Source organism: Trametes versicolor (genome assembly GCF_000271585.1).
Source record: "Trametes versicolor FP-101664 SS1 unplaced genomic scaffold TRAVEscaffold_4, whole genome shotgun sequence".
Classification (NCBI taxonomy): Eukaryota; Fungi; Basidiomycota; class Agaricomycetes; order Polyporales; family Polyporaceae; genus Trametes; species Trametes versicolor.
In genome coordinates, this window is record NW_007360324.1 from 3,204,903 (window position 1) to 3,228,205 (window position 23,303).

Consider the following 23,303-nt stretch of genomic DNA (forward strand, 5'->3'; position numbering starts at 1 on the left):
ATGGGTGAATGTGGCGGACATAGCAGTATAGCTTATATACCGATCGGCATTCATAGTACTCAACGCTCGACGGTGCCAGCCGGCTGTGATAGAAGTTTGCATCGTCCGCGGAATCTGCATTGGTTCGCATGGTCTGCACATGACGTGCATCATGCCATGGCCGTGCAGAACAGAGGCCAGGTTTGTAGCCTTAGGGTCAAAGTCTAATCTCTGCACACTTATACGTGAGTGTGTAGGCACGCACAGATTCTTGTCAATGCAAAACCACATACTGTAGCACTCCCGAGCGCATCATGGTTAGATCACACTGGCACGCGCGCCACCCTAGCGTCGGACAGATGTCATTTCAAGTTCTTACTTACATTCCCCACCTTCTTCTGTGCTATATTCATACACGTACACGTTCCAGCTACTACACACGGGGAGTAGGGCGTCGTTCGGAGATAGCAAGTAGCACCCATTAGGAGTGACCAACGATCGCGACGGGCGCGTAGGGCTCCTCGAGGAACTTGATGTCCTCTTCGGTGAGCTTCACGTCGAGCGCGCCTGTCGCAGAAAGCCCTGTAGTCAGTATCTCTTTCCTCGATGCTCTGGAGGCGGGATACTGCCACTCACCGAGGATGTCCTCCAAGTTCTTGAGGTTCGTCGTCCCTATGATGGGTGCGGTCACACCTGGCTTCGCGAGGATCCAGGCGGTCGCGATCTGCGCCATGCTCGCGCCCTTCTTCTTGGACAATTCCTCGACGCTGCAGAATCGTCAGCCTCGGCATGCAGAAGTGGGAATGAGGGACAGCGACGCACCGGCTGACGATGGCAGGGATAGCAGGTATGTTGTAGATCTGCAGATACCTGGTAACAGTGTGAGCGCGGAGCGCACAATCGTGGTCAGTGGCGGCGGACGGCGTACCCGTCGGTCTTGGAGCGTAGCGTCTCCGTGTTAAGCGGGTGCGTGAGTATGCCTCGCCCGAGCGGCGACCACGGGATAGAGCCCACGCCGAAGTGCTATCGTCATACATGTCAGATTCTGCTGTGGAGATAAGGGGAGTGACGAGCGGCGCACCTTCAGCGTGGGGAACATCTCCCGTTCCTCCTCACGGTAGATGAGGCTGTAGTGGTTCTGCATGGAGATGAACGGCGTGAGCTTGTTCGTGATGGCATAGTCTGGCATAGTCGGTGAGTGGAATATAAGATGGGGATAAGTCTTGCGAACGCACTTTGCATCTGGCTGACTGTCTCTCGGGGTCAGCGTGGCGCGCGCACGCAAGTTGTATACGCGGGCTTACACTGATATGCAAAGCAGGAGCTCATGCCGATGTAGCGAACGTATCCCGCCTGAACGACGTCATGGAGAGCTTGCATCTGAGTTCACGCAACGCGTTAGCGACGAGATCGAGCGCTACAAGTCCGATGAGCATACCGTCTCCTCGATGGGGGTGTCGTAGTCGAAGCGGTGGCCTGTACAATTGCGCAGTCAATATCGGCTTCATAATACATCTCCTGCGTCTGCGCTTACATTGCAATACATCGATGTAATCAAGTTGCAGGCGCTGCAGGCTCTGCTTCACCGAGTCGAAGATGTGCTGTACAACAGATCCCGTCAGCATCCAGAGCTGCACGTTTGACACGCTTCACTTGCCTTGCGGTTCAGCCCCTTCTGGTTGATGATACCGGCCGCTTCCGCGTCGGCAGCCCCCCAAACAACTTTGGCGGGGTCGTCCGGCCTCGGGAAGTAAACCTATGCACGCAAATTATCAACAAGGGCTCATCGGTGCGTCTCATAAGCGTAGGTGCAGACCTTGGTCATGATGACGAGCTCTTCGCGCGGAAGGTTGAACTGCTTGATAGCCTTTCCGAGAATTACCTCGGAAAGTCCGTTCGAGTAGACCTGCAGGGGAAGGATTGTGAGCATTTAGAGTGTTCAGATGCACTAGACGATTCTCACGTTGGCGGTGTCGAAGGTCGTGATGCCGTTGTCGTAGCTAACAATCCGATGTTGTGCATTCAGCAGATCATCCCAAGACGTTATGTGCCACAGGAACTCGTACGTACGCAAACTTGATGTGCTTCAGGCCTTCTTCTTCGCCCAGAACCCAGCCCTGCCAGTCGGGAGAGCCATACGACATGCATCCGAGGATGATCTTCGACACCTTCAACCCGGAATTACCGAGGCGAACTGTGCGCACCCAACGTCAGCTATGCCCGACAAGGGGTATCTATGACAATTGACCGTATTGCATCTTCTTGCTGCTCATTTTCGGGGGAGGGGCTGTATCTGCGTAGGACGTTACGAGGGGAAGGGGTCCTGAACATCCACGCAGCTTAGCGATCGCTATATAAGCACCGCGCAGCGAGCCTAGGCGCCCCTTGGAGCTCCGAATGCGAGAACGATGCTGACACTGCGTAGCTAGCAAGGGCTGTCAAGAATCCCCGAGTAGCCGCGGATCTTCGACGACGCAAGTCTCCTGATAATCGATGACGTGCGGCAGGTGGTAAGGGCTGCGCCGAGGTCTGCTTCGTCTCTTCTGACCTCCTCGAGCCACGCGTGTAGGCCATGAATAGAGCAGTAAGGGTCCAGAGGGCTGATGGAATGGGCGTAGTAGCACAGAGGATATCCCGATCGGCGTTCATACCACTGCTAGAACCTACGGTCGCTGCTGAGAGGGCGACATTGCTGTGCTGCGTTAAGTTACGTGGGAGTGGCGAGAGGGCATATGACCCTCCATGAGAAAGGCACCGTTAGTTGCGCCTTCGCGGAGAACGCAGCTATGTTCGGAGTGGGAGGTGGAAGAGAGACGCAGTCGATAACTTGGGCCCCGACACGGCGGCAATACACACAATTTCTCACGGTCGACCAAGCCTAATGCGATTGGCTGCTTAGCCAGCTCAGGCTACAGTCTACATCGAAGGACAAGTACTCCGCTCTCAAGTGAGCCACGCTATCCATTTAAAGTCTGAGCGAATCACAGTATACAATTAGGGTACATTAGAAATGCCCGGAGATGGCCACCGGCTTGTACGGCTCCTCGAGGTACTTCACCTCCTCGTCGGTCAGTTTCACCTCCAGAGCGCCTGCGACACGATGGACGGACGTTAGCGTAATGCCTCAAGCTACATCACCGCGACATCCACTGACCGAGAATGTCCTCGAGGTTCGACAGATTCGTCGTGCCGATGATAGGTGCACTGACACCAGGCTTAGCCATGATCCACGCGAGTGAGATTTGCGCCATGCTAGCGCCCTTCTTCTTCGCCAGCTCCTCGACGCTAGGAATTGAACAATCAGCGATGATAAACTCATTCAAGAATGAAGTCGGCGTACCGGTTCACGATGTTCTCCGTGGCCGAATTGTCGTAGTTCTTCAGGAACCTGCATCCCCACAAACCGCTCAGTAACGTTTCGTCTCCCAGGTCAAAGGGCTACGCACCAATCGCTCTGCCCGCGCTTGGTTTCGGCGGCGAGAGGACGAGTCAGCCTTCCACGCCCGAGTGGGGACCAGGGGATGGAGCCGACGCCGAAGTGCTTGAGCGTGGGGAACATTTCCCGCTCCTCCTCCCTGTAGACGAGCGAGTAGTGGTTTTGCATCGAGATAAACGGCGTGAGGTTGTGCGTGATCGCGTAGTCTGGCGTGGAATATTAGCTGCGAAAGCGACGTGGGGTAGAACACGGTAACGTACTCTGCATCTGATGGACTGTAGTGTGCCGTCGACGTCAGACACATATAAAATCAGTGAAAGCTGCGAATTTACGCACACTGGTACGCATAGCACGAGCTCATTCCAATGTACCGGACGTAGCCCGCCTGTACGACATCGTGAAGTGCTTGCATCTATAGAATCAGATATTTCTTGTCAGACAGGAAGCGTGGATGCGAGACGTCATAGGCACTCACTGTCTCCTCGATGGGGGTGTTGTAGTCAAAGCGATGGCCTTTCATGGATGACGTCAGTTACAGGTATGCAGAATGTGAGGGACGGTACCTACACTGGAACAGGTCGATGTAGTCGACCTGAAGCCGCTTCAAGCTTGCCTTCACGCTGTCGAAGATGTGCTACAGGTCTCACATTGAGCAGCAAGCTTCTCGCGGACTGGCGTGTAAACGTACCTTCCTGTTCAGTCCACGCTGGTTGATAATGCCCAATTCCGCGAGTTGCTCGTCGCTCTTCGCAAAAGTGAAGACGGAAGGGTCAGGGTGCACAGCAGCGTAAAGCTAAGCGGGAGAGAAATAAGATAAATTTGAGAGTTATGAGTCCGACGCGTACGTACCTTGGTCATGATCACGAGCTCTTCGCGCGGGAGGTTAAGCTGTTTGATTGCCTTTCCGAGGATGATCTCGGATTGGCCGTTCGAATATACCTACCGCAGGTACATTGTGAGCGAGAGGACGAGTTTATCATAATGTTAATACTTACGTTGGCAGTGTCGAAGGTAGTGATGCCATGTTCATAACTATACCCCTTCACGTGAGTACTATGATCAAGGAGATCGTGCGACTAGGGAGACGTACGCGAACTTGATGTGCTTGATGCCCTCCTCCTCATTGAGGACCCACTGCTGCCACTCGGGAGAGCCGTAGGACATGCAGCCGAGGATGATCTTGGAGACCTTCAAGCCCGAGTTCCCGAGGCGAACTGTACGATGCGGTCAGTTCAAGAAGGAAACCAGCCCCCATGATAGAGGCAAGACATACCATATTCCATCTTCGGAGCCATGGTGTTTATGTTCGGTGTGTTAGGTCTGTATGAATGCGTGAGGAGGTGGATGAGTGGTGAGAAACATCCTGAGAACCTTGAGTGCTTTTATACGCCTGCGTCGGCCATAGCATTTCCACACTGCGAGCGTCATAAAGGCTCCTTACCAATCCTAACTTCTCCAAGGCGTTCACAGGGGATCCGGGGCTATACAGTGCTATTCATGCAGCATACGGAGATAGCATACTCGCATGTACATCATGCCACCGCTGGTAGAGCCCGCGGCCCTTGGAGCGACTGGACGCGCGTATTGAACTGTGGATGGCGCCGGCGTCTCATGCTGTAGCCGTTTTACAGGCCTGAAGGTCCGCGAGAAGCAAGGCTACTGGCCGCAGTTCGTTTTCTCCCCGACGTGTGTGAATGACGGGTACCAGAGCTGAAAATAGCGAAAGGGTGGCTGGGTACGTCGAGGCGAAGAAGGAAGGGGCAAACCTGGTTTCGGGCCGGGAGACGGAGAGAAAGCGCTGGCAGGGTGTTCTCGAGACGCCCACGACGGGCCCGTTGCGTCTTGCCCTCAGTCTCCTCGTTGATCTCGAGAAATGAGTGCCTTCCGAGGCCTCGCAAGTATGCGACAAAATACTTGCAGGAAGTTCCGATGCTCTTAATTGCCATATAAAAATGTAAGCTGGTAAGTAACATTAGCCGTTCGTACGCCGGCGCCAACGCGTGGATGTTCCTGCAACAGTCCAAATTCGTGTGGTGTATTGTGGGTGTATTCACATACAGTGTACATCGAGGACGGGCTTATACGACGCCTCCAGTACTAACACAGAGTAGTAGATTCATAATATACACTCGGCACCCCTCAGAAGTGACCGGAGATGGCTACCGGCTTGTACGGCTCCTCGAGATACTTCACTTCCTCCTCGGTCAGCTTGACCTCCAGAGCACCTGCCATACAATGGAAGTATGTCAGAATAAATCCAGAGCTATGTTATCGCGAGATATACTGACCGAGAATGTCTTCGAGATTCGACAAGTTCGTCGTCCCGATGATGGGCGCGCTCACGCCGGGCTTGGACATGATCCACGCCAGTGAGATCTGCGCCATGCTGGCACCCTTCTTCTTGGCTAGCTCCTCAACGCTACAAAAGCACACGATCAGCGGGGATACGCGCGTAAGCACCTGGCGTCAACGTACCGATTTACGATGCTGTCCGACGCAGAATTCTCGTAGTCCTTGAGATACCTGTATTCCCATACTTGTTCAGAACACTCCACTCGCTACACGCGTGAAGGGTACTCACGCGTCACTCTTCCCGCGCTTGGTATCCGCGCCGAGTGGCCGGGTGAGCTTGCCGCGGCCGAGCGGGGACCAGGGAATCGAGCCGACGCCGAAGAGCTTCAGCGTCGGGAACATCTCGCGCTCTTCCTCGCGATAGACGAGTGAGTAGTGGTTCTGCATCGAGATGAAGGGCGTGAGGTTGTGCGTGATAGCATAGTCTGGCGGGAGCATCAGTCATTGAGAGCGCTGTGGAATGGGAGCGGCGGATGTACTCTGCATCTGGTGGACTGATACGTAGCAAACGCGTTAACGCAATGGGACATCAGAAACAAGCTGGAATACACGCACACTGGTACGCGTAGCATGAACTCATCCCGGTGTACCGCACGTAACCGGCTTTTACAACGTCGTGGAGTGCTTGCATCTACGAAGTGAACCGGAATCAGACAGACAGAAGAGGCTTGTCGCACGCTCAAGAGAAACTTACCGTCTCCTCGATGGGGGTGTTGTAGTCGAACCGGTGGCCTGACGTTGATGGAATCAGTCATGAGTATGCTCACTACGTACCGACACCTACATTGGAAGAGGTCAATGTAGTCAACCTGGAGACGCTTCAGACTCGCCTTAACACTGTCAAAAATGTGCTAATCGTCCCGCATTAGGACCGTGAATCTCGCATAATCGAATGCGAGCGCACCTTCCTGCTGAGCCCATGCTGGTTGATGATGCCCATGTCCGCAAGCTCGGCGTTGCTTTTGGTTATGGTGAAAACTGCAGGATCGGGAGACACAGCAGCGCAGAGCTATGCAGAAGTGATCAGAGGTAAGCCTCAGGTCTACAAGGGCAACTAGAACTTACCTTGGTCATGATCACGAGCTCTTCGCGTGGGAGGTTGAGCTGCTTGATTGCCTTCCCGAGGATGATCTCCGACTGTCCATTTGAGTAGACCTACTCGCGCTCCCGTTACGACCAGCACGGCGCATGCTAAGGAGGGCGTTACTCACATTGGCGGTGTCAAAGGTAGTGATTCCGTGCTCATAACTGTATCACTCCACATCAATATTCCAACCGGGGAGATGGCGCGACCAGGCAGACGTACGCAAACCGGATTTGCTGGATGCCCTCCTCCTCTCCCAAAACCCACTCCTGCCAACGGGGGTCGCCGTAGGACATAGCCCCCAGGATGATTTTGGACACCTTTAGTCCAGAGTTACCGAGGCGAACTGTGCAATTTCGTCAGATTGGAAAGAACGACAAGCATCACGACAAGCGAGGACGTACCATATTCCATCTTTGGCGCCATGTCGTAGGTTGTGTTAAGTCTGGGGGAACGCGTCAGGAGGTTGTTGAGTGTGTAGTGAGAGAGAAGCGGGGAGAGAAGAGATTATATATACATCGGTAGAGCATGTTCGTCGGGACGTCATGGGAGGTCTTACCAATCTGGACTTCTCCATGGCATTCACCTAGTGGTGCCGAGGGAACACGTACCCACAACCTGCGGAGATAGCATATGTCAGAATATGCCGCGACCTTCCACGACGCGTTTCACCGACCGTGTCAGCATGAGCGTGCGGGTATGTACACATACAACCTACAATCTACATCGCCGATCATGGGTGACTCTCTGGCAGCGCAAGCCATCCGCGAGGCTAAGGGTTCACGAAGGGATTTTTAGAGGCCTATGCTCCAGCTTCCTCCTCGAGCGACTGGCATCGAAAGCGACGAATTGGCTGAGGTGCATGACGATCGGAGTAAAGGTGAAGGCGAAAAGGCTAGACGTTCCGATTCCGGGCCGCCCGCAGATGGTGAATAAGCGCCAGCAGGGTGCTCCCGAGGCGCCCACAATATTAGGCTTTTCCGTCTTACCCTCGTCCTCCGAGCTTTCGAGCCCTGAAAGATCTTCTCATACACTCAAAACTCTCCTCTGCTACATGAAATACACCACCGGATCATCTACACTCATTCGCGTCTTCTAACCCCCTTGCTCGCGACGGCCGGTGTTCCTAGTGGCAGATGTCGTTATTCACAGGACAAGGTGAGAACTCTCAGACGGTGTAACTTTTCTGGAGAGAGATGGATTCTTATTTGAGGACAACCTCAGCGTGGCTCAGCCCCCGCGTACCGACTGCTGTTCGAAAGGCATGGAATGAGTACTCGCTCACCGATCTAGATGGCTATTCGCAATAACCACACCCAAGCTGCTCACGGCGGACTCGTTGCCGCGGATAGTGGCGACAGAGTGCAAACTACGTACCCGTTTTGTGATGGGAACGAAGATCCATGGTTTTCCAAGTGAGTCAAGTCCGGCTGCGGCGCGAGGCTCCTTTGTATTGAACGCGCAAGCAGACTCTACCAACTCTCGATGGCGGTGAGTGAGCCTTCGGATGATGTCTGACTGCAGATAGCTAATTATATGCAGGTCTTCCACTGGCCGTGGGTCTCAGCTGTGGTCTACGCTCGCTTCCGAGTGTCCATCTCTGCATACGCCATCGACGGTACGCACACCGCCTCTTCACAGTAAGTTCTCATGCTCGCAGTCTGTTTGCAAAGCGCAGGGCACACGGTCTTGGACGTAGGCGGATATCCCGCCCTGCATATAGTCACCGTCCTGCCCGTCGCACCGACGTAGTACGCGTTCACCAAGCCCCGAGCGATTGTGGTCGCCAATCCGACAACTTGAACCCGAGCGCATCATGCACCAATATGTCTAGGAAGAGTGTCCGCATCGCGCGCGACATGAAAACCGTCACTATAGCTGATACGCACGCCGGCTCCTCTCGCTGCGCGCGAAAATCTGTACCATTTTTAGACCTGCGCTCTATGCAAGGGAACCGCAAGACGTCAGCGAATAAACACTCTCGATCTAACAGGGTCGCGCTATGCGCGTCCACAAAGCCGAACAGTCAATCTGTTCATCCTCGGTGAGTGATTGCTTTGGATCACGCTTTGAGTACGTATTGACATCTCGCAGGGCACATGAGGACTCGCAGAAGCCAATGGATATTTTTGCATCTGCGCTTATGTCCGGACCCTCCTCGCATGCTATCTCGGTCTCTGTTGTCCTAGAGTCTTTCAGCTACGTCTCCGCTCAGCGTGCAACACAGTTCATCCCTAGGGTGATCTACGAATACAAACCATTCCGGTGCTTCTACGTGCGATGGCTCTGGAGGCTGTCCTGTCGCTGTGTGGTCTCGATACGGCTCTCTCTGTGTCGCTTACACTGTCGTATCGTCCATGTGCATGTACTTGTATGCTGCTCGTCAGCGATGGTATATCTCATACGACGTGTGAAGCATAGGCGCACTGCGTCGCGCTTCTGTCTGCCGGCAGTCTATTGCTATCACGGATCTTGGCTGTTCGGGAGGGGACATTATCGCATAGATTGGACAGTGTATCAAAGTAATTATGAAGGCGAAGTCGGGAAAGGGTAAACTGCACATGCCAAGCCTGGGGTAGGGGAAGTGAGAAGGTATGTATGCTGAATCCTGTGTATGATCAGTCTTTGGTCACGAACGGCCATCATACTGTAGCTAGGGCCGTGGAGGAATGTTCGAGCTGGGCGGCTTCGACCATTCCGGGTTCAAGACAGGGCCGGATAGGTCGATCGCGAGCCACAGGTCACGGATCATGATTCTGTGCCAGTTCTCAGCGCGCTCGGAGCAGTATTCCACGGGGCATTCTACTGCAAGCCGTAAAATTCTACAGTACCGATCCTTGGAACGAACACCTTCTGCTGACTCCAGGGAGAGGGGTAGTAAGAGGTCGGCTTTCGCCACTACCCGCTCAGGCAACGGGATGAGCTCGGAGACAAATGAGGTCTGGTTGGTATGGCGGCCATGCTCCGTGAGACACTCCATGATTTGGCAACCTCGACTATTGCAGGTTCTGCAAAATGACAGGTCGTCATACTCGCTGTCTTGTCCCGAAGGTAGAAGGTCACGGTGTATGACGCGGACCCTGGAGATGGAGAAATGGATGCTGGTGCTCCGCCGTGGCTCTCGCTGCTGCGGGAGCGATAATCGGTGAGGCCAGACGAGACTGCTGCCGAGGTATGTGAGCGTGAGGGTAACCTGGATCTGTGTCGTGGCCAGTTTCCACTTGTGGGCGGTAGAAGAGCAAAGTGTGGTCCGTGCGACGATCTCCATTCCGGAGGCCGATCGCTGGCACTGCAGCGGAGAGACGCTGAATCCCAGTATACTCAGCTTCTCTTCGCAAGATGGGGCGAGGCTGATGGACGTGAAGTCGGTGGACGAGCCGAGATAGCCGAAGGAAGGCCAGAGGTTCATCAACGCATGGCGCCCTGTATCGAATTCCTCGTCGAGATTGCAAGCAGAGTGACGGAGGAGGGACAATTCGACGGGCGCCGGAGAGAGATATTTGCGCCTGAGGGTATCCAGCACCTCATGCTCCAGGCAAACGACACGGCATAGGGAGTTTCCCGGACAAAAACGCGTGCACTTCACGTGTGTGGCGATGGACGATCCCCTTTGGTCGTACTCGCCAGAAAGGGGATGGAAGAGCGCGAGTGTGACGAGGCTTCCGGGAGAGTACTGGTCGGTGCACCGCAGTACAAAAAGGGATAAGCTTCGCCCGAGTGATAGACAGTGCTCATAACTTTCCGCTGACAAACGATTTTCAGGGCTGTTCTCGATATTGGCAATAATTGCTGCGGCAATCTGTGGTAGCTCCGTCAGATCGATAGTCAAGGCCTTGAGGCGAACACCTTCGGGAGTTATGACGGAGTGGAGCGAGGGCACCTCGATGCTGGGAGACATGGATCTGGAACCTATGTCGCCCGAAACTAGCGACAGAAATTCCGAGGACGAGATCGGTTGAACACGTTCAGCCGAAGAAAACTGTCGTGGGGAGGACGCAAGAAGGCCGGTAGGAGTGTTATGGTTCAGAAAGTTGGAGTACGTTTCCGCCGCGTCGATGGATGACAGTACGCAGTGGGTGCCCCAGGCAAAGATAGACTGATCAGGGATGGTCTTGATGATCTCCTCCTGGAGGCGGAGGAACGCGTTGCGGCCTTCGCCATATATCGGCGACATATGGACACCGAAGATGCCAAGTAGCGAGTACGCCTCATCCTCGATGCGTGTGGTCTCCCGAGATGCTGCCCATGACATCCCTCGTGCAACGCTGGCGCTGGAGAGAGGAGCTCTGCCGAGGAGTATATTGCTGTCGATATTGGTAGCTAAAGTCAAAGCGTGTACCAGACTGCATTTTGTGCCCAGAAAGGTCCACGAAGCGGTCAAGAACACGACCTCTTTGGGTGCGAGGAGCTCCTGTAGCGTCCATCCGCGACCGTGCCATCGACTGTGCTGAAACATAGATGTGTGGTGCTCAGGGTCTTCTTTGCTGTCCGGCACATCGACAAGGTAGACATAACAGACGTCTGCGAGGCGATAGAGCTCGAACATGGAGTTGATCGCTTCCGCAAGCTCGGCACTGCTCGACTTGTCGATGCACGCGGAATCGATCCAGACGAGCTTGTAGCCGGCGTCGCGCGCGACTTTGCAGATGGCTTTGATTTTTTCCGAAAGGTCGGGATGGGAGAGGATCGACTCTTCGATTATCGTGGTACTGTCTGGAGTTTCGCCTGAAATAAAAGCAACAAGATCAATAGGTCGAACGAGTCATAACTAGGTGACACTGGACGAGCTCACCCGACGAAACGCGGTATTTCCGCATGCGTTTCCAGATCTTTCTGACTTGATCGTACGTCTGCTCTCCGCCTTCATCCTGCGACCTCCAGGTATGCGACAAGATTGCATATACAACTTTCGATGGATCCGCGATCCAGCGGAATTCGCCTGTAGTTGTGTCCAGGAAGCGTGGCATTCTACAGCACTGTCGATTCCCGGGACAATGATTAGCGTATCATACTCCAGTAGCTCATGGACTGAGCTTCTAACCTGACAATAGCCTCCACCAGCTTGGTACGGGATGAAGCTGTGACGAATCGGAAGCGCTGAGAGGATGGATGGATGTATACCCAACAATGAAGCAAATACACAGTAGCGCTGAGTCGTACTGCGACAGCGTGAATACATCTTTCGGTGATTGCCTTTCATAAAAGGTGTCTCAAGATGAATTAGATACCCACGGAGGCTTCGCTTCGTACGTCCGCGAAATAGCTAACTTGTCGCAAGCGCCAGCTCTTCCATCTGTTTCACGAGTTACATGTCTAGAATGACAACGGGACGCACTGCATTGTCATGCATGGGAAAGAGAGTGAAGCTGGCTGACTCCACGAAGAACCCAGTACGCGTCGCCGCCTCATGCGCAACTCCTCCCGACAAAGGTTCCAACAGAGCGCGCGTGAGAAAGTCTCGGGACGTAAACAGGAAACAGCTGTGTGTGGACACACAGCGCCACAGAAGGATTTGTGCATTTTCGCTCAGCATCGGATTCCAGATTTTAAAGGCGGTCTTCGTCCGATGCGTCTCGGGGCCTAGATCACTCGGAGTATACCTACCATAACATCACATCCTGGAAGCGCAAAATGATCGCGGCGACGTACTGCATACAGCTTCCCACACCCCTCACGCACCTCGGTCTCTTCAGATTGACGGGCTAGACCTTGGGCTCCTGCGGAATGGGCTCATCCTGCGTATCCCCCAGCTAGAGAGCCTCGAGTTTGTGATTATTGGCACGACCACACCGATTTTAGCAGTGAGTGGCCTGTGTACGCGCACTTGATGCGTTGCTGGCCGTGATGTACTTGACGTAGGAGGAAGGGCTCGAGCTCGGAGGTACCGTCTTCGCCCGTCTTGCACATTTTCACACACGGTGATCGCTCGACACGGACCGGGACGTGTCCAACGTCCACCAGATAAAGTCTGCCTTCATCGCGTACGGCGACGAGTGTTTGCTTGATTGCGGACGTTGGGCATGCGGGAACGCGCGACGAAGTCGACGTGAAAAGGTGGGCGGTGAAAAAGCCGCGCACAAAGTCGTGAACGGACTCGCTTTGTCTAAATGCTGTTGTGAGAGGGCCCGTATGACCCCCGGGCCAGTGGAGTGTTTGAACTTGAAGCTTACGCTCATGTATGTCACTGCGAGTCTGCAAGAGCCATCAACAGAAGTTTCAGTCGATGAATAGACACACACTCTCGGTTTTAGTTGCTGAATCACAAGCTCGAGCCTCGAGCCTCCCGCCGAGCAATCGCACGCCGCGATCGTGGAACGACCTTCAAGCGTTCGCGCGGCCTATCGACGTATCGTCCGTAGCGACTCAGGCCCGTACCGTATACCCGGCGGTCCGGCGGCGGAGCGAGAACGCCACGATCATGTTTGTCGATGCTTGGCAAGAGCCTCGTACCTGAACCCGATTAGGAATGTTATCACAGGCCTGCGAGCCTCCTACAGAACGCTGAGTGAGAGAGAGCGGACTCGGTGACAAGGGAAGAGTTACTTACGACGTCGTGTAGAGAGCATCGAGGCGGATGCGGCTGATTGTGCAGTGATGCCATGCGAGGGGGGCGTAGTTTTGGAACCGGCAGTTGACGAGCGGGACATGCACTGGGCCAGCCTGAGGACATTTCGCGCGAGTAACGTTACGTAGCGAATCAGTAGGGACAAAGGTGGGCATATTGCTAGGACTTGCGTAACTTCCTGGGTTACGCGAATCCTATAAATTTACCGACCTCGTCCTGATATATAGGATCATCGCCGGTTGTACGCAAGGGCCCTTGGCCTCCCGAGGTGCTGGGAAGTCTTGGTCGAGAGCGGGAACGCAGGCAAATGAAGCTATCGCGGCCCTGTGATCGTCAACAGGCTAAAGCACCGTTCGCGGAGATGCCAGAGTTTGCGGGTACAACGAAGATTAGAGGCTTACCGTAGTGAGCAGCACACCTGCCTGAGAGGAACGACAACCACGGCCATCGCTGAAGCATCACCTCGCGGCGCATACGCCTCTTGTCATCCTTAAAACTTCCCACTCAGCGAAGCAACTGGACGCGGGGCTGGAACGATACCTCTGGAACGGGCTGGACTGGAAACCGGGTGGTTTGCAAGGCCGCGTGCCCCTGCGCGTGCAATAAGCAAGCTTTAGAGCGAACTCTATGTATGAGCATGTACATACATTACCCCGTGGAGCACGCTGTTCGACGGCCGCTTCGTGCGTGCACCCACAACTTCGCGGAATGCTGATTGCCCGTGTTGGGCGTGCCGTCTACATATGAGCGCGGCGCGCCCAAAAAATTGCGGTACTTTGCGATATAGAAGGTTGCGCGCTCTGAAAGATGAAGGAACGTGTGTCGGGAGAGCGCTGCGCCGGGGGAATGTGGACGTGGGAGACAGACATTTGCCGTACGAGACCTTCGTCACACGGACAATGCGAACTCGTCGGCGGCCGTGTGGCTGTATTAACGCCACAGAGACATGCCAAGTCCAGTTCGTGGGCGCAACATAGGAGGGGCAGAGGTGGACGGAGGGTACGTACACACGCACGGCGCGGCGGCGCAGGTTTGGCGGGGCTGGTCGTGTGCTGCGTCGTCGAAGACGGGGAAGACGGGCTTATGATGTCTTGGCTCGATCATCTCCGCTCGGGCTCGAGGTGAGAGTGCTGAGAAGTGGGGGCCCGCAGACAATGTCGCTCACGAGGAGGCCCGGAGTAGGAAAAGCATGCGGTCGTGTGATGCTTCCATGCCGGGCGGGATCTTGAGAAAGTGCCGACTTGCGTAATGAGTACGCGCACCACGACACAGAGAACGTGCACGTCTTCGCCCTGCTATTGTACTGGAGGGCGGCGACTTGCACAGAGGAGCGAGTACAACAAGTTGCCAGAAGATGTTTGGCGGAGACGTTCTTAGGTTCTGCGCGATCGATCGTCCGATAACGTTGTGTAGCCGGTCACGTAGAAGATGTCCGCGGCACAAGATCCGAGTCCGAGGCAGAGGGGCAGCGCAGCCGGCGGCTGGAGGACGACGAGGGACGTGGTGAACGACGAGAAAGGGGCTTCGAGGGGGGCGCCACAGCGAGAGCACAATCTTGGCAAGCGAAAATTAAATGAGAGGATAGCCGGGCGAGGTGGCGGCTGGATGCGGGGCGAGCCAATCAGCGCGGACTCAATCCACGCCCTCCTGCCTTTTTGGGACATGTGTAGCTCACCGTCGCGCGCGCGTCTCGCGCCGCCTCCGTCCCCTTGCCCCTCACTCGCGCTCTGCTCGCCCGTCTGCCCGCCCCTGCCCACGCCGACGACGACGCCGAGCTCGCCACACGCCGCCGCACTGACCCGCACGCACACGGACCGAACGCAGGAGAGACAGAGACTGGGCAGGAAGCCGTAAGCGACCTTATCTCTGGAGGTGTGCTTATCTCTGGATCACCACCGTTGCAGGTTGTCGAGATAGCTATTGCCTGAAATATGTCACACGCGGGCTCCTACGACTCTTCTCACTCTCATTCTGTCATGACCGAGGACGAGGAGGACTGGGAGGACTATGTCAAGGGCGGGTACCACCCCGTACACATCGGCGACTCCTTCTCCGACGGCCGCTATGTCGTCGTCAGGAAGCTCGGCTGGGGCCACTTCTCCACCGTCTGGCTCGCAAACGATACAAAGTGAGCGCTCTCTCCCCCTCGCCTTTCCCCCGCACCCCCCTCTTTCTTCGCCCATGCGTCTCCCTACCCCCCTGCGCGCACAAGACGCCCTCGCGCGCGCCCCATTTGTCGCGCGACACCGCATCGCAGCCGTTCGCTGTGCTCGTGGGAGCTCTCCGCGCGTTTGCACGGAGCTTGACCGCTCCCTTGGCCGCTGCTTCCCCGGCCAGCGCGATCGGCTGCATCGTCCTCGCGCGGAAATTCCTCAAGCACGATTACGTCGTCTGGTAGCGTCCACGCGGCGTCAGGACGCGCCTGCAACTTCCTGCGCACAAACTCGCCGTGCCAGAAATCGGCCGCTTCGGACATCTCATGCTATCCGACTGGATACTCCGCGCTTCGCACCCGCCACTCGCGAAACGCCCTCGATCGATCCCATCGCGCCCCTCAGACCCGGTGGAAAGTAGGGCTACGCGCTGGCCAAGTCTCCGCGCAACTTGCGTGGTCTCTTGGTCTGCATGTAGCGTGCGAGGCGCATCTCACGCTTCCCCGTGCTACACCCCTCACCTCCAGGCGCGCGAGGAGTATCTTAGCCCTCCACAGCCTCACGAGCACAGTGCTTAGTCCGCTTGTTCTTGATTTGGCCGCTCGGCGTTGTCATCTGAACGGTTGCAAAGCCGGCGGCGCGGTCCGCTGATATCCCGATTCTCGTAACTCCCATTTTCGCCTTCAAGGCTCACCGCGCAGACCCAGGGGATAGCTCCGAACGGAGAATCAGCGGAACCTTCCGTTGTATACCTCGTCCGACAGCGAGCGCATTCCATACTCCACTTGCGCCCATTTTCCGCTCCTCGTGAGACATGCTGACAGAAATATCCGCCCAGGATGAACCGCCATGTAGCCCTGAAGATTGTCAAGTCTGCCCCTCGGTACACAGAAACTGCGTTAGACGAGATCAAGCTCCTGCAACGCCTAATCACATCCTCCACGCCACCACTACAGCCCACGACCGATAATCCAAACCCCTCCCCCTCCCCATCCGCCACACATCCCGGGCGCTCCCACGTCATCTCCTTCCTGGACCATTTCCGGCACAAGGGCCCTAATGGCACGCACGTCTGCATGGTCTTCGAGGTCCTGGGCGAGAACTTGCTCGGCCTCATCAAGCGGCACCAGAACAAGGGCGTGCCAATGCACCTTGTGAAGCAGATCGCAAAGCAGATTCTGCTCGGACTTGACTATATGCACCGCTGTTGTGGCGTCATCCACACTGGTGAGTCGCCCTCGCTCTGGCGTGGGCGCTCACAGCCGTCTAACGGGCGTGCTCAGACCTGAAGCCCGAGAACGTCCTGATCAGCATCGACGACGTCGAGGCGGTCATTCAAGCGGAACTCGCCGCGCAATCTGCTTCGCAAACGCCACCACCAACACGGCTGGTCGGCGTCCCGCCTTCTCGCGGGCGCGGCGGCAACCAGACACCGCGCTCAGAGTCTGTGTTTATCACGGGCTCGCAACCACTGCCGTCACCATCGTCTTCTTTCGGCTCAACCTCGCACCTTGACCGGTGGGCGTTCGGTATGAGCAAGATCGACGGAGCTCCCAGCGGGCCGGGTTCCGTAGGCAGTGCGAGCAAGGTGAAGTCAGGCAGCGACGACGGCACCGGCGCGAGCGACGGGAATGGAGGCAAAGAGAAGCGTGCAGACTCGACAGAACAGGCGGCGGAGCGCATATCCAACGTCACGCTAGAGTCGTCGCCATTCGGCGAGAAGGCGCGACCAGAAGGCAAGGGCGGTGGAAGGTCGATGGGCCCTTCACTACTGTCGCAGCAGGCGGCGGCGGCTACCGGACCACAGCCTGCGGCGTCGTCTAGCACGTCTGCCTCCGCGGCCCCTCCACCATACGACGACCCAATGAACGCTGGCGGCGCGGGTTTGTCAACAAGCGCGATGTCTGTGGACGGACTGCACCCAGTGTACGACGGCCCGGAGAAGATCACTGTCAAGATCGCGGACTTGGGCAACGGTGCGTGACCCACTCGTACGTACACACGGGACGCACGATCTCAATGCACGCACGTTTGCAGCGACCTGGGTGGAACATCATTTTACCGACGACATCCAGACGCGGCAATACCGCTGTCCGGAGGTGATCCTCGGCGCGAAGTGGGGTCCGAGCGCAGACATCTGGAGCGTGGCATGCATTGTGGGTGCTCGTTTGATCCTGTGGACACCGGGCGGTGGCGGCGTGTGCCTGTGTCGCGTACCCCGCACGCGCGCACGCGCACCCCGCCCCTGGTCGCGCAATCGTGCTCGTGTGGCTGATCATTATTCCCCCGGCGTCACCGCGTTAGATCTTCGAGCTCATCACGGGCGGCGACTACCTCTTCGACCCGGCGTCGGGCTCGCGGTACAGCAAGGACGACGACCACATCGCGCAGATCATCGAGCTCATGGGCGAATTCCCGAAGAGCCTCGCGTTCGCGGGCAAGTACAGCTCCGACTTCTTCAACCGGAGAGGTGCGTACCGCATCAGTCTACGCTTGCACTCCTCGCTAATGTCGCGTCTTCCTTTCCTTCTTGCTCGTGCTCACCTTCCCGCGGCATACGCCATCCTACAGGCGAATTGCGACATATCCAGAAGCTGCGGTTCTGGCCGCTCGACTGCGTCCTCCACGACAAGTACCTGCTCCCGAAGGAAGAAGCAGACATGATTGCGTCCTTCCTGAACCCGATGCTGCGCCTGCACCCCGACAAGCGCGCGAAGGCGTCCGAGCTCACGCACCACGCGTGGCTCGACGGCGTCGCCGTCCAGGGCGAGATCGACATCATCCGGCGCGCGGAGGACGAGGAGGCGCGGCGGAAACGGCAGGACGCGGAGACTGCGGGCAAGGAGAGCGCGGTGAAGCTCGCGGTCGAGGGCTCGGACGCAGACGCGATGAAGCCCGTGGACGACGTCGTCGTCGGGCTCGACGCGGACGCGGACGGCGCCGTTGCGGTGCCGACGATCTCTGCGCCCGTCCCCGGCGGGAAGCACGCGCACAAGGGCAGCGAGGGCGGGGTGCCGACGCTGCAGGGCGTGCCCCCGCACGGCAAGGGCGCGCGGCCATGACAGACACTGTCCCTATTGCTGCGGCTGTGGCGGCGGCTGCGGTGCCATGCAAGAGTTAGGAGAAGCGACTTGGGGCGTCCATTTGGTGTATAAAGACGACGGCGACGCGGGACGGAGCACCTGTATCCAGTGGTTGGGAACGTGTTGTAGAATTTTCTCCGTTGCGCGAGTAGTTAGCTGATGCCCGTTCACTTTCTGTATCCCTGAGTTTCCTTTGCTATCCTATACGACCGATCTCACTAGTCTCGCTGTGTAGGCGCAGGCGGGGGCTTGGGCGTGTAGGTGTAGGTGAGTGGTTATCATTACCTTTCCCGAGCAGGACTGACGCCTACAGCGTAGCCGGCCCGGGGAGGTTACGGCATTGATTAGGCATTGACGCAGCGTTGCCGCAGCGCACGAACCTGGGGCGTGTCTCTTCCGTCTGACCCTCCATCGTCTCTTCAGCTACCTTTCTGCTTGCACACGATGGCTATGAACTCATGCAAGGGGGCTGAAGATGGTACTGCAGAGCTGACGCGCTCCCCCGAGTACTGGTTTGACGATGGAAATATAGTGCTCGTAGCGGAAGGGGGGGTCGGATTTCGCGTTCACCGTGGCGTGCTCGTGCACCACTCTGCTTTCTTTCGCGACCTGTTCTCTTTACCTCAACCCTCTGATGACAAGGACATGATGGATGGCACCCCAGTGGTCCATGTCTCCGACACTCCAATCGATGTCGCGCATCTTCTACGCGCGTTATACAACGGTATCAGGTAAGCACGATCTCATAAATGTTGCAACGAGTTCTGACGTGCGCTATTCCAACCAGTTTGATCCGGCACGGGGGAGAGCGGCTGCCCTTCCCCTTCGTCGCGTCGTTGCTCGAGCTTTCCCACAAGTACGACATTGAGGCTTTACGCGCCGACATGCTGCTGCGTCTGCGCTCCTGTTTCTGTCACAAGTATTCCGCGTTCCTCGCGCAGACCAGCTTCCAGCCCGTCGCTGCGAACGACCCAGAGCAGCTTCTGCGCAGCGGCCTGCTCGAGATCATCCCGAGTCGCGACGCGATCCGGGCAGTCAACCTCGTCCGGCTCGTCGATGAGAGAACCATGCTCCCCGTCGCGCTCTATCTCTGCACGCTCCTCCCCGGCGCAAGACTCGTATCTGGCACAACACTCGAAAACGGGCGCGTCGCAACGCTCTCCCCCACCGACCTAGCGCTCTGCATCGACGCGCGCACAAACCTCGTCATGCGCCGCATCCGCGCGTTCAACACCGCGCCCGCGAGCGTGTGCCGCCAGCCGACGCTCTGCGCGGCCGTGCTGCAGCAGATGGCGCGCATGACGCACTACCAGCAGCCGAGCTTGCCGTGCCACGTCCTCGCGAACGTCGACCAGGCGCCGATGACGAGCCCGCCGGGGAACTTCCTGTGTGCGCAATGCAGCGCGCCGTTGGTGGCGGTCAGCGCGGAGTTTCGACGGAGCGCGTGGGCGCACCTTCCTGGAGATCTTGGTCTCGATGTTCCGGAATGGGATGCTGCGGCTGCATAGACTAGGGCCTCGTGCTGTTCTCAGTTGTCGCGCGAGCTAGACAGCGTACTTATGTGCGAACAGGCCTCGTTTTCAGAGATATCCAACGTGTTTCAACTCTGGCGAGCGACAGGGTTCGGTGGACAACTGATGAGACACCGTATACACAGCGCGTCAGTTATCTAAAATCGAAGGACTATTCGGACGAGGTCGAGATCATGCCAGACAGCAATGCGGATAGCGACGACTCAGAGGATAGTCACGACTCAAGGGAAAACTCGGAGAACTGCTTCGAGGACGATGGATCGGCGGACGACTCGGACTGGGAATATGAAGACTCGTGGGACGACTTGAATAACCACTGAGATGACGACTACTTCTGATATTGACACGGAGACAAACACCGAACCTTACGAGTACATGCATGAGGACAGACAAAATCATAGAAGCTCGTTTATTTACACCGCTGCCGTGATCTTGGTGCAGCGAGAAGCTATGTTGGGGTTGAAAGCAATTGAGATGACACCCGGCGGACCCGTTGACGGTCGTAGCTCAGGCGGCGACGGCGGGCTCCTTGTATAGCCCCACCATCATGGGCATCGACGGCTTCGTGGCCTCTGCAACCGTCGGGAAGCGCACCCCGGACAGGTTCCACACGACCGGCTTGGCCGAGGGCGCAAACGTGAACTTTGTGAGAAGCTGGCACAGGACGACCTCTGGGTGAATCGACATATGCGTGAGCGGAATGTATAGGCAGCGTAGAGATGGACTACTCACTCATCTCGAGCTGCGAGAACTTGAATCCGCTAAGAATTCAGAGTTAAAGCTGGGTAACGCGCGCGTAGTGGTGCGTGCAGGACTTACATGCACGCGCGACCTCCGCCGAGGAACGTCATCCTGCATGCGAAACGTCAGTGGTTGATCTTATGCGAAGACGCGGCACGTACAGGTTCGAATATATTCCAGGGATCTTGGCTTCCGTAACGCTCTCCGGAAGCTGGTCAAGCCAGCGCTCAGGCTTCCACTCGAGCGCGTCCTCGCCCCAGATGGCCTTGTTACGATTCGATGACAGGACCCCGACGACGACCGTTGTGTCCTTCGGGACGTGGATCTCGTTGATCTTCGAGCCATCTATGCCGGTGATGGGCTCGGACAGCGGGAGGACAGCATCGCTCCGGGTCCTATTGGGGTTGAGTACCACAACATAGCGCACGAAACGAAGAAGAAACGCACTCGCGGAAGACGGTCGTGACAGGGGAGTGCCTAGGATGGTAGAGTCAGATACTTGTCGCAGAAGAAGGAGGCAGTTAGGGCTCACAAACGCAAGGTTTCACGACAGACGGCGTCCAGGTAGGGCAGCGAGACAAGCGTGTCGTAGCCGAGGTCCTCACCATTCGACGCCTCGATTATTTCCTTCCGCAGCTTCTCCTGGACGTCGGGGTGCTCGGCGAGGAGGGATAGCGTGATAGAGAGCGCATTTGAAGTCGTATCCATGGCGGCGAAGATGAAGGTCCTAGAGTGTCGATCGGCATTGCATCAGAACAGAGGAAACCATACGGAAAGAACAATGCTCACGCTACTTGTCCAATGAGCTCCTCCTCAGGCAGCTTATCGTCGTCGGACGCGGCCATATTGGCTCGCACTGACGTCCAGTCAGCGTCCATCGCACGTGCAAATGACAGTCTGGGGGCGTACGCAAAATACTCATCAAATCCTTCCCTTCTCCGACCTTGTCCTTCAGCGCCTCATCGCCTTGCTCGAGCATCCTCTTCTTCTCCTGGTAAATCCCCACCGCGCGCTCGTGCATCGTGTCCACAATGTGACGTAGCTTCTGTACATTCTTGTTCGGAATAAGCTCGACCAGCTTACGGCGGAACCACGGAGGCCCAAACTCGGGCAGGTACGGCACGATACGGCGGAGCACGCTAAGCTGCATGATCGTAGGTCTAGTTAACGTGTATCAGCACAAATACAATCGAATACTAAAAAGGTGCAAGACATGAGAGAGACTTACTGGAACGCTTTGATCGCCGTCAAGAACTCATCAGAAGAGTCCGCAACGAGGGGGTCGAACGAGTACCCGAGGCCGGACTGGCCGATGAGCTCCAGTGCAGTACGGCCCATCCAGTTGAGCATGTCGAGCTCGACCGGTCCGTCTCTTCCGATGACGCGGCATTCGATGGCTTTCTGGAGCTGTAGGGGCGTCGGGAACACGGTAAGAGCCCGCGCGGCTCGTTAGTACGCAAGCTGACGCACCCTATGCGTAACCTCGTTGAAGATAGGAATCATACGCCGCATATGGGCGATCGAGAAGACGGGGTTCAGGAGCTTGCGTTGCTTCCGGTGGTGATCCCCTGAGCATGATTCAGAGCGGTATCTTGGTCAGTGTGGTCACGGTGAGACTACGAGGTGGATCAGGACGCACCAAGCGTCGCAAGCAGGCCAGGGCCAAAATTGAGCTTGTTCGACCTGAAACGACCGACAGACTCAGAATTGTGGGCACCCACGGGAGCGACTTCGTGCCACCTACTTGATGAACCACGCGGCCTCTTCGAAGACATATTGGTCCTTGACGATGATGTTGTGCATCGCAACAGGATCGAAAACGTACAACATGCGTGTCTGCGAGCGGAGTAGTAAGCTTCGCATGATATCAGCGTGGACTTGGAGACGCACCCCGAGCGGACCCGCTAGCTTCGCGATCCCGGGGTATGCCTCAGTAAGATGCTCATACACAGGCCAAGCATGGCGATCGAGTATCTGCCGTAGATTCCCTGGAAACCTGTCAGCATAGGAGCGTCCATTCCATATGTTTCGATCGGACTTGCCGTAGAGGAACGACTCGCGCGGAGGACCAGGAATATTGTCCAAGGGGGACTTCACGACGACTTGTCTGAAGAACTTCCAAAAGATCCAGCAGAGACTGCATATGACAGTAGCTTGTGCCAATAATGCCAACATGGCTGCTGGACTTGGAGACGGCGTAGTGGGGCGGTGGTGACGTGGAGCTGAAGTGCCACTGCAGGCTGGCACTTTATATGGGGCGGGCTGGAATCATTATGCTGCCGCCCGTGGTGGAATAGAAGGCGGTATCGCTAATTGGCCCAGACAAACGTCCGCGAGACTCGGGTCATGCGGGAGGTTTACAACTCGTGGGGACGTCA

General features: G+C 56.6%; 7 protein-coding genes across 7 annotated transcripts; 2 read left to right on the forward strand and 5 right to left on the reverse strand.

Annotated features, from left to right (window-relative positions):
- Positions 1 to 327: 327 nt before the first annotated feature.
- On the reverse strand, positions 328 to 2,467 carry TRAVEDRAFT_28406 (Aldo/keto reductase). The gene is made up of 14 exons (XM_008037974.1): positions 2,228 to 2,467; positions 2,050 to 2,173; positions 1,943 to 1,979; positions 1,796 to 1,885; positions 1,637 to 1,735; positions 1,514 to 1,580; positions 1,418 to 1,455; positions 1,284 to 1,359; positions 1,215 to 1,229; positions 1,061 to 1,161; positions 908 to 1,002; positions 802 to 849; positions 616 to 746; positions 328 to 546 (listed from the first exon to the last, which is right to left on the reverse strand). Exons 1-14 carry the CDS (start codon positions 2,250 to 2,252, stop codon positions 461 to 463), a joined length of 1,032 nt encoding a protein of 343 aa, XP_008036165.1. The 5' UTR covers positions 2,253 to 2,467; the 3' UTR covers positions 328 to 460.
- A 516-nt stretch (positions 2,468 to 2,983) lies between these two features.
- On the reverse strand, positions 2,984 to 4,710 carry TRAVEDRAFT_46312 (Aldo/keto reductase; the record flags this gene model as incomplete). Its single annotated transcript, XM_008038221.1, has 13 exons — positions 2,984 to 3,069; positions 3,134 to 3,264; positions 3,320 to 3,367; positions 3,426 to 3,621; positions 3,676 to 3,690; positions 3,752 to 3,827; positions 3,891 to 3,928; positions 3,983 to 4,049; positions 4,104 to 4,208; positions 4,265 to 4,354; positions 4,411 to 4,447; positions 4,506 to 4,629; positions 4,689 to 4,710. The coding sequence occupies 13 exons, from the start codon at positions 4,708 to 4,710 to the stop codon at positions 2,984 to 2,986; spliced, it is 1,035 nt and encodes a 344-aa protein (XP_008036412.1).
- Positions 4,711 to 5,554: 844 nt separating this feature from the next.
- On the reverse strand, positions 5,555 to 7,277 carry TRAVEDRAFT_46313 (oxidoreductase; the record flags this gene model as incomplete). Its single annotated transcript, XM_008038222.1, has 13 exons — positions 5,555 to 5,640; positions 5,704 to 5,834; positions 5,891 to 5,938; positions 5,997 to 6,192; positions 6,247 to 6,261; positions 6,323 to 6,398; positions 6,462 to 6,499; positions 6,552 to 6,618; positions 6,672 to 6,776; positions 6,833 to 6,922; positions 6,979 to 7,015; positions 7,074 to 7,197; positions 7,256 to 7,277. The coding sequence occupies 13 exons, from the start codon at positions 7,275 to 7,277 to the stop codon at positions 5,555 to 5,557; spliced, it is 1,035 nt and encodes a 344-aa protein (XP_008036413.1).
- Positions 7,278 to 10,932: 3,655 nt separating this feature from the next.
- TRAVEDRAFT_86691 (uncharacterized protein) lies at positions 10,933 to 11,511 on the reverse strand (the record flags this gene model as incomplete). Its single annotated transcript, XM_008038941.1, has 1 exon — positions 10,933 to 11,511. A coding segment is annotated over one exon (579 nt), but the record flags the coding sequence as incomplete, so codon positions are not given.
- A 3,881-nt stretch (positions 11,512 to 15,392) lies between these two features.
- TRAVEDRAFT_146826 (kinase-like protein) lies at positions 15,393 to 18,867 on the forward strand (the record flags this gene model as incomplete). Its single annotated transcript, XM_008038942.1, has 6 exons — positions 15,393 to 15,544; positions 16,408 to 16,796; positions 16,853 to 17,545; positions 17,607 to 17,725; positions 17,874 to 18,039; positions 18,141 to 18,867. The coding sequence occupies 6 exons, from the start codon at positions 15,393 to 15,395 to the stop codon at positions 18,629 to 18,631; spliced, it is 2,010 nt and encodes a 669-aa protein (XP_008037133.1). The 3' UTR covers positions 18,632 to 18,867.
- Positions 18,868 to 19,045: 178 nt separating this feature from the next.
- Positions 19,046 to 20,160, forward strand: TRAVEDRAFT_166217 (uncharacterized protein; the record flags this gene model as incomplete). The annotated part of the gene is made up of 2 exons (XM_008038943.1): positions 19,046 to 19,383; positions 19,440 to 20,160. Exons 1-2 carry the CDS (start codon positions 19,097 to 19,099, stop codon positions 20,158 to 20,160), a joined length of 1,008 nt encoding a protein of 335 aa, XP_008037134.1. The 5' UTR covers positions 19,046 to 19,096.
- Positions 20,161 to 20,691: 531 nt separating this feature from the next.
- On the reverse strand, positions 20,692 to 23,100 carry TRAVEDRAFT_119250 (cytochrome P450; the record flags this gene model as incomplete). Its single annotated transcript, XM_008038944.1, has 14 exons — positions 20,692 to 20,855; positions 20,917 to 20,945; positions 21,004 to 21,036; positions 21,087 to 21,320; positions 21,373 to 21,402; positions 21,458 to 21,652; positions 21,715 to 21,781; positions 21,835 to 22,085; positions 22,154 to 22,332; positions 22,396 to 22,493; positions 22,565 to 22,608; positions 22,670 to 22,761; positions 22,816 to 22,921; positions 22,979 to 23,100. The coding sequence occupies 14 exons, from the start codon at positions 23,098 to 23,100 to the stop codon at positions 20,692 to 20,694; spliced, it is 1,644 nt and encodes a 547-aa protein (XP_008037135.1).
- Positions 23,101 to 23,303: the final 203 nt, after the last annotated feature.